This window comes from Pseudopodoces humilis, chromosome 2 (genome assembly GCF_049639895.1).
Source record: "Pseudopodoces humilis isolate 2021_Gansu_Grassland_sample_001 chromosome 2, ASM4963989v1, whole genome shotgun sequence".
Classification (NCBI taxonomy): Eukaryota; Metazoa; Chordata; class Aves; order Passeriformes; family Paridae; genus Pseudopodoces; species Pseudopodoces humilis.
The window spans coordinates 40,247,187-40,262,146 of NC_142201.1; the positions used below are offsets into that span (position 1 = coordinate 40,247,187).

At 37.1% G+C, this 14,960-nt stretch overlaps 1 protein-coding gene across 2 annotated transcripts in view; it reads left to right on the forward strand.

Annotated features, from left to right (window-relative positions):
* DZIP1 (DAZ interacting zinc finger protein 1) overlaps positions 1-14,816 on the forward strand; it is a 38,799-nt gene extending 23,983 nt beyond the window's left edge. Inside the window, exons 13-20 of one of the 2 annotated variants that reach the window (XM_005516799.3) lie at positions 4,299-4,444; positions 4,738-4,933; positions 7,359-7,488; positions 7,667-7,717; positions 8,528-8,730; positions 9,070-9,200; positions 12,219-12,390; positions 13,138-14,816. In XM_005516799.3, the coding sequence (XP_005516856.3) occupies positions 4,299-4,444; positions 4,738-4,933; positions 7,359-7,488; positions 7,667-7,717; positions 8,528-8,730; positions 9,070-9,200; positions 12,219-12,390; positions 13,138-13,220 (1,112 nt within the window). In that variant the 3' untranslated portion in view covers positions 13,221-14,816. The remainder of the gene's footprint in view (positions 1-4,298; positions 4,445-4,737; positions 4,934-7,358; positions 7,489-7,666; positions 7,718-8,527; positions 8,731-9,069; positions 9,201-12,218; positions 12,391-13,137) is intronic. The other variant, XM_014259319.2, reaches the window with a different exon arrangement.
* The last annotated feature ends 144 nt before the right edge of the window (positions 14,817-14,960 follow it).

The window sequence follows — 14,960 nt, forward strand, 5'->3', positions numbered from 1 at the left end:
AAATGCTTATTTCACTGTGATTTCCTGTCACAGTGCATCCATGTTTGTACTTGGTGTACAAGAAGTGCCAAAAAACATCTTCATGCAGCATCACTTTCTCCTCTTCTACCCATAGAGCATAACAACCATTTGTGCAAGAGGTTTTTTGTGAAGGATGGAGCAAATGCACATAGGCCCAAAATAGTGACCAATAAATTGTTTTCTCTTATAATGCCTATAGTTGAATGCTGTAAGTACAGTTTGCATACCTGTTTTTATTGTAAACCCTAGAAGACACTCAAGCTCTAGTTTTCATTGATATAATTTAATTTGTAGAAGGTGAATATTAATTCACATTTTAAAAACCTGAATACTTATTGGTCTACATATAAACATTTTCAAGCGTGTCTTAAATCTGAAGTCTAAAAAGTGTAGTCTGGCTTCATTTTTGTGAAGCAAATTGTACCTGACAGCCCATTGAATGATAAATTCAATGTGTTTAGGAAGCTGTTTGCAGCACAGACATTTCAAGAATTCTTTAAAACAGATGATAACACTGAATCTTACTCGATTGGAGTGATTGAAGGTTTTTAAAATTTGTTTTATTGGTAATTATCTCATATATATATAAAAAAATGTTCAATGTCTGTCTTGCATGTATGGACTCAGTACTTAATAACCCTGGAATAGTGAGTTAATATATTTTTCCATATATTTTTGAGGTTTACTTTGTCCATTTCACTTGTATTTTTTAAACTTTCAGTATAAAATTGCACATAAACAATATTTTTAAATTAATCTTAAAAAATTGCTTCTTATGAGAAATTAATAACAATATTGATTTACATAATCCTGGGTGGCCCTGTCATTGTGGATGTCTTGAAAATATCTTACCTGGTGCCATTCCAGAAGTTGTGTGATGTATCAATCAACCTTGCACTGATGGCTTAAAACTGATGTATCTGGGATGACACCATACACCTGTGTTTGGACAACAGAATCACTCCTGAAGTTACTATGTATTAGGGTCTCCTCTACAAAAATGTACCCTCAAGGCAGTGAAGAGTTGTGTTGCAGTGGGTTTGTGATGGTTAAGCAGGTTTTCAGCAATCAAGAAAGTTGACATCAGTGTGGTGGTTTTTTTCCTGACTTTCCCTCTCTGGACCTTGACCTTTTTCTGTCCTTTTTGTCTGGTGTTCCTGTTCTTCTTCATTATTAGAGCAGGCACCCTTGGTGCATATGCTGGAGCCCATAGAGGAGCTTTCAGAAGAGGAAAAAGGTAATGATTGATTCAGCTCAAGATATGCTGGCATGTGTTTCTTGAAAACAAAAAAATCTTATTTGATACCTACAGTATTTTTCATTGTATTTCATTATATTTGTGTGATATGGGTGGGAACATGGTTTGTGTCAGTCTCCTGCTTGCTATTGCTTGTAAATATGATTTCCTTATCCAGGTTCAATGTTTTTACGAAAATCTAGCTAACTTCTTTAAAGCAGGCACATTCCATATGTTTAAAGAGATTTGAACTAAGCAGAGCAAAAATGTTTGATGGGGAAAAGCCCCTCACTAGGAAATTTTTGGTGCTGACACTATTGCAATATGTGTTCACTCCCTTTTAAAACTCTGCCTAAGAGAATAAAAGGTTCAGGCAGAAGGAAGTTAATGGTGGAGGTTGGAGCTGCCAGCTTTCATGAATGCATCACAGATATTTTTACAAGTAATCTGGCTTGCACCTACCCATAAGCAGCCACAGCTCCAGCCAGGGTTGTGCAATTTAGAATAAAGTTACATAGCCTGGCACTGGCAGCTGTTGTGCCTCTTCCGAGGAGAACTTGGAGAAGGCCACATTTACAATGACAGAACAGAAAGCGCTGGTTCATCCTGCATGGTATTCTTCTCCTGAACGCAGCTAGTAGTACCTTAGGTGAAATACCAAATAGCTGAGTAACATAAAAATCTGTTCTGTGTGTGAAAACCAAAATCAGTCTTGAACCCTACAGCCAGTGAGTTTAAATTTCAAAGGAATGATACTGTTTTGAAAACAAAATCGTTGTTTCAATACATCTGTGTGTTGAGAGGTTTCCCCAGGGGAAAGCCAGTGACTGAACAATCTGAAATAAAGACTGCTTGCATTTTTGCCGTTCCTTCTACTGTTTCTCTTGCTTGCCATCTTCTCTCTTGATGGATTGTCTTTGTTTCTTCTTCTGTGCCTAAAGGCATGACCTGAAGTGCAGAAGAGAAAAAGAAAGAATGTAGTCTGAAAAGACAGACCAAGATTTTTTTGGTTTTGATGACAGTCATTTGTAAGGGAGACTGTGAAAATTCTTGACTCGGAACATAATTTTCTAGGATTATGTAGGAACTGAGACAGTGGATCAGATGTAAGGTCCCTTTTCTTAAAAGCTGAATCTAGTATTTAGGGCTGAATAAGAAAACACTTCCTTAAATAATTGTTCTGGCAAAGAGGATTTGGCTTGAGTTACTTAGCAAGAATTAATATTGTCATTAATTAGGATAATGTTGGATACTCTTGTTACCCTTATTAGTATGTAGTAATTAGGCATTTTTTAAACTCATTTTTAAAATGAGTTTAAAATGTATCTATTTTATTGTAAGGATTAATATTGGAAATAGACAGGGTTTTCAGAAGGCTCCTGGGAGCCTTCTACTTTAAAATGTCTCATGTATGGCTTTCTGGGAGAATTTTGCATTGCATAATGTCATCTTGTCCTGACTGGGGATAGTCAGATAGCCATGTGTTTCCTCAAGACCAATTTTTTGCTTCTTCTAGGACTCAGTTCTCCATACAAATCAGTTTTAATCTCATCTCTGTCAGGGACTGAGTTGTCCACAGAATTCCCAAAATCAGATGAGATTTCAGCCTGATTATGTCTTCTTCAACACAGATCTAATAGTATGGCAGCTAGACTCTCTTTTGGTTTTCATTACCTATAGTTCTTTCCAGGATCTCATGGGAAGCTACTTCCTGAATACCACCTAATATGTCGTTTATGCATCTTGAGGCTTTTTTGTCTCTTCTTTAGGGTGCTTGTCTCTCCCTTTAAGAAAAATGAAAAGGAAATGGAACTGCTTTCGAATAAGCTGTCATTGTTTACAAATAGAAAAAGTGACAAATTTGTTTCAAAATAAAATGTTTGAACATCACAATATAGAATTATGCCTTCATTGCTGTCCTTGTCTATTGAGTGGCAGATGACTCTGCTGCCCTGTAAGGCATACTGGGAAGAGACAAACTCCTGCCCAAGATTCTCTTTGTATTTCAGGGGAGTTGGGAGTGTGGTTTACATGCTTTCCCTGGGTTGCTTTATACCCTTTGCCAGCTTTGCTGACCACTGCCAGACAGAAGCAGCCATCATGGTTACACTAGTTATTGCTTCATTTACTTTATGCGGCATTCAGTAAAATTTTCTCTTGCCAGTGGCACTTCATAGACAGGTTCCAAGTGGGTGTGTTTTGCTTCTTTACTCTCCTGTATGACCCTGTAATACTTTGGCCTAACTTAAATGTCAGTCTTCATTTTAGATGGAAGAATCTGTCTAGATGATTCTTTTTTTCTTGCATAAGAGTTCTTTATTGACATAAGAGTCAATATTGACACTTAAAGCAAGGAAAAGAGATGGGAACTTCTTTGTCTGCTTTTGAGTATGTATTATGTTATAGACTGGCATAGAAGAAAACACAACACTGAACTTTGTCCTTGAAAGAGTTTTGAAGATGACTATTATCCATTAGGTATTTTCTGTGAAACAGTCTGCCCCAGACTAAGGTTTTGTCTTTACCAAGACTTTTGAAAGTGTTACAGCTTTGAAAAGGTTTAATTTCAGTAGATGATTTTATCAAGAGAAAATCATGTTGCTTGAAGCTTTTCTTGAGGAAAAGTTTGTAATATTCTTGTTCTGATTCTTGCTAGAATTCAGCTTTTATTTGAAACACCATGTTTAGAAAGCTTAAGTATCAGAAAATAGTCTTCATTTATCAGAAGTTTTCAAGTACAATGCTAAAAGTAAAGATCTTTGTTGCCACATATTTAGCAGAGTATCTCTACAGAAATTCTGTAACGAGCAATAAAAGTTACTTGTGATAGTGGTTACAAGGTGCTGAGGTACAGATTCCAAGTGAGCTGACTTTTGTAAGCTAGCCCAATATTTTGAAAATTACACAATTCCATGTAGATGAAAAGTGCACGTATATGTCTCTGCTGTTTCTAAAGAATGCATGCTTCACTGCAGTTTTTGTCTCATGTAGTGTGGATTTTTAAAAATATCTCTTAACAGCATTTTACTTCTTATTTCAGAAACTGAGAAAAGTGATCTAAAACCAGATAGAAGTAACCACTATTTAATAAATGCTCTGAAGTCTGATCCTTCTTTAACTAAAGAATTGCGAGCTGTTTTGGAGCAAGCTCTGGAGGAGAAGCTGGAATCCTTGGGAATTAAAGCAGTAAGATGTTGAATTATTTAAAAGAAGGGTAATCTTTGTACCACTTCTCTTCCGTTCTTTCACTCCTGTACTAGAGTTCTCAACCTATAAAATCCAGAGCTAAATTTCCATGTTTTAAATAACTGCAATTCCTTAACCACCAACCTGAGAGGGTGGCCATCAAATTACAGCTGTGGAGGATATGTCTATATGTCTACACTTGTGAGCAATACTACCAACATCTGCGATTTTACTACAAGCTCTGTGATATCTGAAGTGTAAAAGAGTGTTTACAATACAATTTGTTTTCTTAGGGTGTTCGTGGAATATCAAGTGATCGCTTAAATAAAATTTTGCGAGCAATTGAAAGTGCCAGAGAACGCAAAGAGAAGCAAGAGCCCACCATGCTTGGAATTCGAGAGCATCTTGAACGTCAAGTTGGCTTTCGGGTTGAAGAGAAATCATCATCTTCTAGAAGACCCGATTCCTGTGCTCGGCTTCTTGGTGAAGGTTACAATGGATTTTGGGGTTTATTTCATTGTCTTACATTTTATAACTGCTATTTTAAAGTTTTATATAACAGCATTTCTGTATAGCTGCTTTCCTGCTTTTCCATAACAATATTCTATATAGTCATGGACAACTAAACTGTTTTCTTTAGAGGGTTCTCGACATGGTATCAATATGCTCTTAACAGCAAATATCTTAGCTCAGGCAATATACATAGTGTTGTGTAGGGACTGTAGCACTTTGGCAGCAAATAAACCCCTTGCTTTCCAGCTGATCCTAACAGAACTGAAGGGCCTGTAATGGCTGAGCTTAATTTCTGATTTTAACTAGTTCAGTATTGTAAGTCTGATCATGTTCCCAGGTGCACCAGCGGTGTGGGTTATAGTCTGAGTCTGGTCTCATTTTGTGATCCCAGATTCACCAACAGTGACACCTTAGCATCAATCCCTCTTCCCTGGCTGACTTCCAGCCTCTGCCTGATAACCTAACACCCCCTCAGCGTGCCATGATGGCCACATAATCCCTTAGCTACACATCTCATGGCATATTTCATGGAAGTCCCTTCATCATGTATCTTTTTGCTGTACACCTTGTTCTTATGTTATCCACCCCGTGACTACAGTCACACCTTCAATTTGATGCCCCTATCACACCTGTTCAATGGATTTTTGGGGGGTCTCTATAGGGCAATTTCTCTCCCCCACACCTTTCATTATACCATACCCAGACCTTATGTTTCTGACAGATCATTATCCAGATACATGTTTATGACCAAAGGAAAACATATTAGAGTCAGGATTAATGTAGGAACAACAGGATTAAGTAGTTTATTGAAAATTCCTCTAGCTGTGGATGACCATCTGAAGAGGGAGTCTGACCACTGATGCTGTTCATCTTACTTAATGTATTTGATTAGATGCCACCAGGACTGAAATTCCCTTTCAAATTCAGTGGCATTGAGGTTACCTTTCTAATTTCAGTGGGCAAAGTGGCCTCATCTCCTTCCCTTATATTTGCTGTCACAGTGAATTTCACAAGTGAGACATGTGTGTGGTGCAGAATGTGCTCTAGTTACCATATTGATTAACTTCCATAGGTAGAAGTGAGGGTCTCCATCCTGCAGGTCAAGCTTGCTGATGTGTGAACCAAATTTCGTTCATGATAGCAGCAGCTGCTTCTACAACAAGGATAACAAATCCTTAGATGGGTTAACTTGATCTTCAGTGAAGATGTGCTGGCATCATTCCCAGTATCCCTCCTGGAAAGGGAAAGCAATACAGCTTTCATTGGGGTTTGTCCAGACAGGTTATCCTTTAGTGGCTCAACTTGTGTAACTGCTTGGACTAATGATTAAAGTCTCTTTTCCAGCTCAGAATATCTTTGTTCTGTCTCTTTAAATGCAGCTGGGCTGAATCTCTCTGGTCCACCAGGGCCAGTGTGAAACAGGCTGCAGTAAGCGCCATGTTCTCAACAGAAACCCCATTCTGCTGTAACAGGATACAGGGGGGTTGTGGGACCAAGCTCTGTAACTGGTTCAATGTGCTACTCAGTCCGCTCCCATGACTTCCCCTTTTTGAGCAAACTGTGCAAGGGATGGGCAATAATGGAGAAACTGGGGATGTTGGCACCAATATCCTAAAGTTCCCATTATCTGTTGTAATTATTTTAGTATAGACAGGTTCAACCCATACTCTATTTTTCCAAGGTGTCAGAAGTGGCTCGTTTAATCTATCAGGCTCTGAGGAACTTAACCTCCTTTAAACCCTTGACACTTGGACATTGGAATGCCTAAACCTAAGGCTGTTAACCCATTCTTCCCCATTTTTGTTGCACACACAACCGCCACGGGGTCTTCTCCAACTGGTTTTGTATCACTGTGTTGCAAAAGCGTAACTTACAGGCCTCACACAGGGTGCATGTGCAGTCTGTTAACCATAGGTCTGGTCACATTCTAAAGAGCCAGTCTATGAAATACAACATATGTGGTTCTTTTGGATTGCCAGAAATATATATACACAGATATTATACATATACATATATATATATATATATACACATTTATACATATAGAAACATTAACTTCATTGTAGCTGTTTATAGCACTAACAATACAATTGCAATCACAATTGCAACTTAATTTCCTGGGTCAAAACACTTGGCATAGCCAAGGGTTCAATTCTGAAAGATGTCTGACCTCTGAGGACTAGTTGTAAAGCAAGGGAGTTCATTTTCTGCCAAATTGCTACACTTTTTAACCCAACGCATGGTTGGTTAACTCAGAACTGCTTGGAAGTAAAGAATTATATTTCCTCTCCTTTTTTTGTGAAACTATAGTCTGCAGCAGAGACATCTTTAATTGTAGAAATGAAATGTGAAAGATACCAAACATTGATTGTAAGAATGACATAGACAACTTTTCTTGTAGAAAAACACAGGTTCAATCCATTGGGAGTTTCCTCATTTGCCACACCACAAAAGCCATCAAAGTCGTCTCCATCAGCTGTCCGCCCACCTGGACAAAGAACAATCCTCCCTGAGTTTACTTCTACTCCAAAGTAAGAGATGCCATTCTAAAATCATTCATACCTCAGATAATGGTCATATGGGTTTGGGCTTTTGTGGCTGATGTGAACATTTCCTCAGTTGTAAGAATTGAGGAAGGAATTCACATAACTTCCATATAAACTTTATGCTTGCTGTCAGTCTTGAAATAACCTATCTCATTATTTTTAGATCCAGGAAGATTCTTGGAAGTGGAGGTTCCAGAAAAACATCTAGCATCACGTATGTTTTGTTCCTTTGACTTTTTGAAAAAGACATTTTTGGTGACATGTTTGCCACACATAAACTATTATTAAGCTAAAATCATAAACACTGGGCTGCATACTTCATTTTTTGGTTTAAAGTGTTACTCCATTTGAATGTGTTATTATAATCCCTGAAAGATAGCATGTTTTTCTTTCAGCATATCTATTCTTTGTTGTGGTTGAGAAAGATATTCAATAAGAACAATAACTTCCTTTAGTTTCTCTCTTAGATGTTTTTTCTGACTGTGTTAAAAACATTTAGAGACTTTGGTGACCTAAGTTTTTCAATTTATTGATATTTTTGTACTGCAACCAAGATTAAATACAATAGTCCATGTTCCTTTCACATCAGGTATATTATTTTGCCACTTCCTTGCCACTTCACTTGCACTGAAAAATTCCCATCTGATGTCACAATAGGCTTTCTGTGGCACAGATACTTTGACCCTGAAATTTGCTCTATCTGCCAATCCATGAAAGCCCATCTATGTTTGCCTGGCAAGACTTGTTTGATATTGGTCTCTTGTTTTGTAAAGAGGGTTACATAAATGGAAGGAGTCATGTGTGTATAAGAGGGCATTTTGGGGTTTAAACTTTCTGAGTTTAACTAGAAGCCTGTTTTCTTTTAATTTTTTTTAATAGTTAAAATTTAGGGGAGATTCTGTCTTTTCTCACTAATAAAAATGCAAATTATTGGAAAGGAAAATACAAGGAAGCTTAAATTTGTATGTGGTGATGCACACACTGAAACCCAGTAAGTGCTCATGTTGTATGTGGTTTTCCTTAGAACACCACCATTCAGTTCAGAGGAAGAAGCTGATGAAGATGATATGAAACAGTCTTATGTAACACCAGAGACATTGCAAAAGCAGTCAAAACCATCAAGCAGCATAGTCCATGCTTTTCAGAAGCCTTCTGGCAAAAGTGATGGGAATGGGATGGAGGAAAACAGAGCTGGAGAAACTGGAACACCTCCCAGAACTTCTAAAGGTTTTTCACTGCATTTGTATACGGATGTTGTGACAGCTGTGCATTATTTTGAGTTTCATGGAAATATTTTTGTGTTAGAAAATGTAACAAAAGCAAATTACCTAGTCTTGAGTGTGTATATATATAGGTAAACACTTTATGTTTTTTCTAAAATGTTTCTGTTAATGTATTACTTAGAGATGTGCATCATGCTCTTCTATATAAATGCAGAAAAAGATACAATCTTTATCTCAGAGAGAATTTACTTATTTTTACTTTGGGGGAGATTTCTAGAAGGTTTACAGTAAAGTCTCTCCTTGTGAATGGAAACTGTCAATTTAAGTTTTTTCTGAATTTTAGGAACAGTTATTAAAAAACTGACCAAACAAGTTGGAGAGAGTCTTTCTAACCATGGAAGTAAGAACAAACCAGCTGGAGGAATTAATGTTACACAGGCATTTATTAAGAAAGAAGAGGTGAAAGAACTGAAGGTATCACTTTTAATATGCAGCATTATTACATTAATAACATACTACTTTCAGACTACATCAAATCTATTGCTGTCCATTGCTTGCGTTCACCAGCAGAATACTAACACAATTGATTCTTTACCACTCAGGCTCCTATGGCCCTGGTCTTCTCCTCAGTTTAGAGTTCTATAATTGGTAAACAATTTTGCTGCAATGTGGGGTCTTTGCCTGAACAATTTTTAAAAGGAAAAAATATTACTCCAAAAGAGAAGTCAACAGCACTGATTTTATTTCAGTTTGAATAGTTGTTTCTAGATTGAAGTAGACAGACAGGTACTAGTTCTAGCATTAAATACAATACTTTTTCACTAAATTAGCAAATAATAATTACTGAGAACCCTGTTAGCCATAATGAAACTGATACCTTAGAGCTTCCTGACTGTGGGTTAAATCTGAAACTCATCACTCCCCCCAAAACAGTGACACTTCTATTTAATTTTCCGGATAGGGGTGATTGTCTTAATCAACTTTGGCTATGAAGGTAGCATAATGACATTTAGCCTGTGTCCTTGTAGTTTCCATTGATGACACCTGAGTTGTTCATTGACTGTGTGGGATCTGCAAATGGCACAAGACTCAAAATTATCACCACAGACATGACTGTTACAGTACAATTTTCTATCTAGTAGTACTTCCAAATTCTTTGTAGCGTCAGATTTTACAAGACCATAAAATGTTCACAGTTAAATTGGCAGGATGATTTTGTAAAGGTCTTTAGATGGTGGGTCATAGCGTTCAGGAATTTGGGCTTCAAGGGCCTGTAGCAAAATAAACCTTAAACCTATGTTTTAAAAATGCTGTAGTTTTCACTGATAATCTCCCTTCCCACATCTTTCAAGCCCCTGAAACCTTAAGCAAGTATTGAGGGAATTAAATCCCTCCTATTGTGGTAGAAGGTTGAGACCCCCAGAGAAGCTTGAACTTACGTAAGTCCATGGGACCCAGTGAAATGTTTCCCAGGGTCCTAAGGAAATTGGTTGATGTAGTTGCCAAACCATTCTTCCATGATAATTGAAAAGTCATCACAGCTGGGTGTAGTCACTGACTACATATAAAAATAAATCCATTTTTACAAAAAGTAAGAAGGAAAACTCTGGGAACTACTGGCCTGCTAGTCTCATTTCTGTGCCCAGAAAGCTCATGGAACAGATCTTTCTGGACAGAAAATTAGACTATAATGAAAAGACAGTAGATATAGATTACATATTAGGAAGAAATTCTTTACTGTGAGGGTGCTGAGGCACTGGAACAGATTACCCAAAGAAACTGTGGGTGCTCCATCCTTGGAAGTGTTCAAGGTCTGGTTGGAGAGGGCTTTGAGCAGCCTGGTCTGGTGGAAGGTGTTCCTGCCCATGGTGGGGGCGTTGAACTGGATGATCTTTGAGGTCTCTTCTAACCCACACCTTTCCATCATTTTATGAAAATTATTGTTGCTATAATTAATTTAGAATACATTGAGTCCCTGCTGTATCCTGTATGGACAGGGTGAGTTCAGAATAAGCTTCTGAAACCAGGGCAGGCACTGCTACTTTTTTTCTGGAATCTTTACAGAAGAACACGCTATCTTGTATGCTTTGGTAATTTTATGCATATATTTATGTCCATATTTATATGTTTAATATTAATAATTTTAAAGTTTAATGTCTTTATATAAGTCTTTGAGTTAATAAAACTGTTAAGCAGTTTTGATTGGTGCCATGTATTTACACTTGATCAAAACGGAATTCTGTTTGAAGTTGACATGTTTATTCTTTAACAATCATTTGGGACTTCTTGTATGTTCAAGGAAACACTTCCTCCCGCATTTCTCAATATATGTGACTGACTTTCCCATTACCACACCCTCCAAATGCAGATAATTTGAAACAGCAGAATAATGAATTCTGGTATGTTAATAATACAGCACACAGAGCAGATCTGTCAGTTTTTGAAAAACAGTTTGCAATGTTAAACTGGAGTTATGTTGCAAGATAACACATTACTGCAGTCTCTTCCCCACTTTCGAGACACAAAACACGTTCATATTTGTTGATTTTTCTCTAGCATATACATACCTTACATTTTTTTCTTATAGCATCTGAACCTTCCTTCTGTGCAATGGAAGCACCATCTAGATCCTTACTAGGACTCCAGTGAAATAAGGTTTTAGCTTTGTGAGGAACCATTGTTTGCTTTCCACAGTTATGCTCTCTAAAAATAGCTCAGATTGATCACACCACATCTGACTGAAAAATAGGGAAATGCTGTAGCTCTTCTTGCCAAAGCTGAATGGAGATACTTAGTTTTCAGGCAGATGAGGTAAGAGGGACCATGGACTCCTTGCCTTCAGGTTCATCTGTTTGAACTGACTCTCTTTTGTGAACTTAGTATGCAAATTCACCACTTAATTAAAATCTCTGTGTACATGCTGACACTGAGTCTTGAGGGGAATGTATATTTAAAGTTTGAGCACCATGTGGTTTTTTTTAATTTTCATTATTTTCTTTTTAAATAAATTAGTTTTAAATTGAGAAGGCCTTTACTGCAATATTTTTTCCTAGTTTGACTACAGAATGCTTATAAACTGCCACTTTGCATGATATATCTTTATTTTCATGTAAGTAATCTACATTCTAATGCTTGGAGGACTTTCATCTCACTGGAATATCCCAGAAAAGATAATCCTTTTTTAAGGCTGGCATATAATACCTGAAAACAGAGGTTTATGCCAGATGCAAGACTGGCAGAACCTTAAATGTTTGCAGTTCCTGATTTTAAAAAAACCAAAAAACCTCTTTTAGTTTCGGAATGATAACAGCAAATTAATATCATTTAGGTAATTGAATTAATGTGGATTTTAAAACTGTGATGATAGATTTCATAAAGGCCATGTGCCAGTGCATTTTTCTTTACCAGTTTCACATTGTTGAGTTTAGGAAAGATCTCAGGACAGCTTTAACAGACAGAGGAAAAATGCCTGTTTTTTCTTGTCCCTGTTAGCTCACAGAAGCTGATGAAGACGATTGGGATATTTCATCAGCCGAGGAAGACATTTTATTGATGAAAGCTGACAGAGGTCAGAAGGCGATGACAGTTCATAAAAATGAGCCCAATGGTGCATCTGTGGTACATGCATGGGGCCTTCCCAAGAAAAGCGTGCCAAAGGAGGAAGGTAACATATTCATAAGTGGCTGACCCACCTAGAGGAGGATTAAGTACAGTGTATTACATGTTGTAACTCAATAGATGGTGTTTTGTAAGTAAAGAACAAGAAAAGTTCTGTTTGGTTCCTTGCCATATAAATATAATGTTTTTATGATACTTAGTGATACATAAACCATACACACACATAAATATACAGAGATGCCAACTTAAATTTGGGATTTTAAACCATAATATTATCAGATTTCAACCTCATCTTAAAAATTAATAAAAAAATCCAAGATTTTTTTTTCCTTCCCAAATTTAAGGGAGAAGGGAACTCAACTTTGTCTTGAGAATAATAACAACATTTCAGGTTTGTTCAAGATACCTAATTGACTTACCAGGCTGAGATGAGTATTTGAACTAGTGCTAAGGCAAAAACCTCAATCTTACATATAATTTATACAGTAGTTTCTAACCCTAATGTTTCCATGTATGTAAAGGTTAAAGCTGTGTCAGTTCCATTAAGATACTTCTGGTTATTTTTGAAGAGAAAGTAAGGTTGCTTGTACTGTGCTTTATGTTCTGTGAGAGAAACAATCTATATATTATCAACACTTGTCGTTTCCTTACTGGTTGCAATTTGGGACTTCCTGAAGTCCACAGGTGTTTGCTCACATAGCATGTCATTTTACCTTACAGACAGATACAAAGTAAAAATATCCCCAAAAGAGTATTAATAGCTATTAATTGTTTTGTCTGTTTGTTTTAACAGGCCTTCATGAAGCTGATAATACAAGCACGTTAAAAAGCAGCTTAGTCACTGTGACAGACTGGAGTGATTCTTCAGATATATAATTGTTCCATTCCTGATGAGAGGTCCTGCTTTTGGGGTCTGCTGGGGTTCAAAATGCAGGTGAAAACGTCAAGTGTTTCCCAGTAACTTTTCTCATTGGTCCTGTAATAACAAGGAATACTGTTTACAGAGCTCTTGTGTCATTCAATCTGACTCTGAAAAAGAATATTGAAATATGCAATACTGGCCATATCTGTTTGGAAACAAATTAATTCTTCTCTCTTTTTGTGGTAGTTTGACCTCAGCCAAGCCCCACACAGCCACTCATTCACTCCCTCACCTGCGGAACTGGGGAGAGACTTGAAAGAGTAGAAGTGAGAAAACTCATGGGTTGAGATCAAGGCAGTTCAATAGGGAAAGCAAAAGCCACACACACAAGCAAAGCAAAGCAAAGCAAAGAATTAATTTACTGCTCCCCATGGGCAGACAGGTGTTCAGCCATCCCAGGAGGGCAGGCCCCATCATGTGTAATGGTGGCTTGAGAGGACAAATGCCATCACTCCAAATATCTTCCTCCTTCTTCCCTTGCTGTATATACTGAGCATGATGTCACATGGTCTGGAATGTCCCTTTGGTCACTTTGAGTCACCTGTCCCACCTGTGTCCCCTCCAAACCTCCCATGCACCCCCAATTTCCTCGCTGAAGTGGTGGTATGAAAAAAGAAAAGGCTCTGTGCAAGCCCTGCTCAGCAATACCTAAAACATCTCTATTATCAACTCTGTGTCCAGCACAAATCCAAGACACAGCCTCATACCAGCCACGGTGAAAAAAATTACCTCTATCCCAGCCAAAACCAGCACACTCATGAGTTCAGTGGTGAAAGTCTCTTTCATTTCTCTGAGGTGAATATTTTGCCTCTAATGTTTACATTAAAGATTGAAATTGGTCTTGCAAGAAAGCCTGTTAACCAATGAACAGAATATACTGCAGAATATTACTTTATACAATTTTTAATGCCTATTTTCTTGTATTTTATCATGAACTTTATATAAAATTGTCAACATTTTAAAGAAAATATATCCATGTATTAAACTGTTAAGTTTCAACCATGGTTTACAATAAACACCAAATGAAAAGCAAAAAGCCTCAGCTCTAAAACTAATCATCATTAAATGCCTCCTATATGGGGAAATTGGTTCATTGGGGTTTTTTTTTTGTATTGGAGTTGAGTCTTTGTTAGTATAAAAGGACACCAGATGGAAAAAAAATACAATGTAAAGCCACATTGAGGAAAGCACTGACCTGCCATTGCAGAAGTACTTGACATTTCTGGTTTGTCCATATTGGCTGCCTTCTTAAAAAAACACAGTAGTGCTTCTACTTAAATGAAGTACAAAAAAATAATGTAAAACAAAAAGAATCTTGACTTTATAGATCAAATGTAATTTAAATAATATCAGATATAAAACTTTTTCTATACTGTGTCATTATTAAATAGGACTGTTCATTTTTTATATTCACACTGTTGTCCCAAACTAACCAATTTTTGTTGAAATTCTATAGGTCCATCAGTTCAAACTTCATAACAAACATGAGTTGTGTCTGATTTTAGGGACTCAGTCTAGAAAGCATTTTGTGGTTATTTGTAATCTCTGTTCTCATTTATTGACTTAGACAAATACTTCCTGAAAAATCATCACATTTCTGTGGACAGACAAAGAAAAAACACTAGCTCAGGTTTTGAACTGCAGTATGCCAATACGATGTGTGTGATGCCATTCCCATAAGCAGCTGACATGAC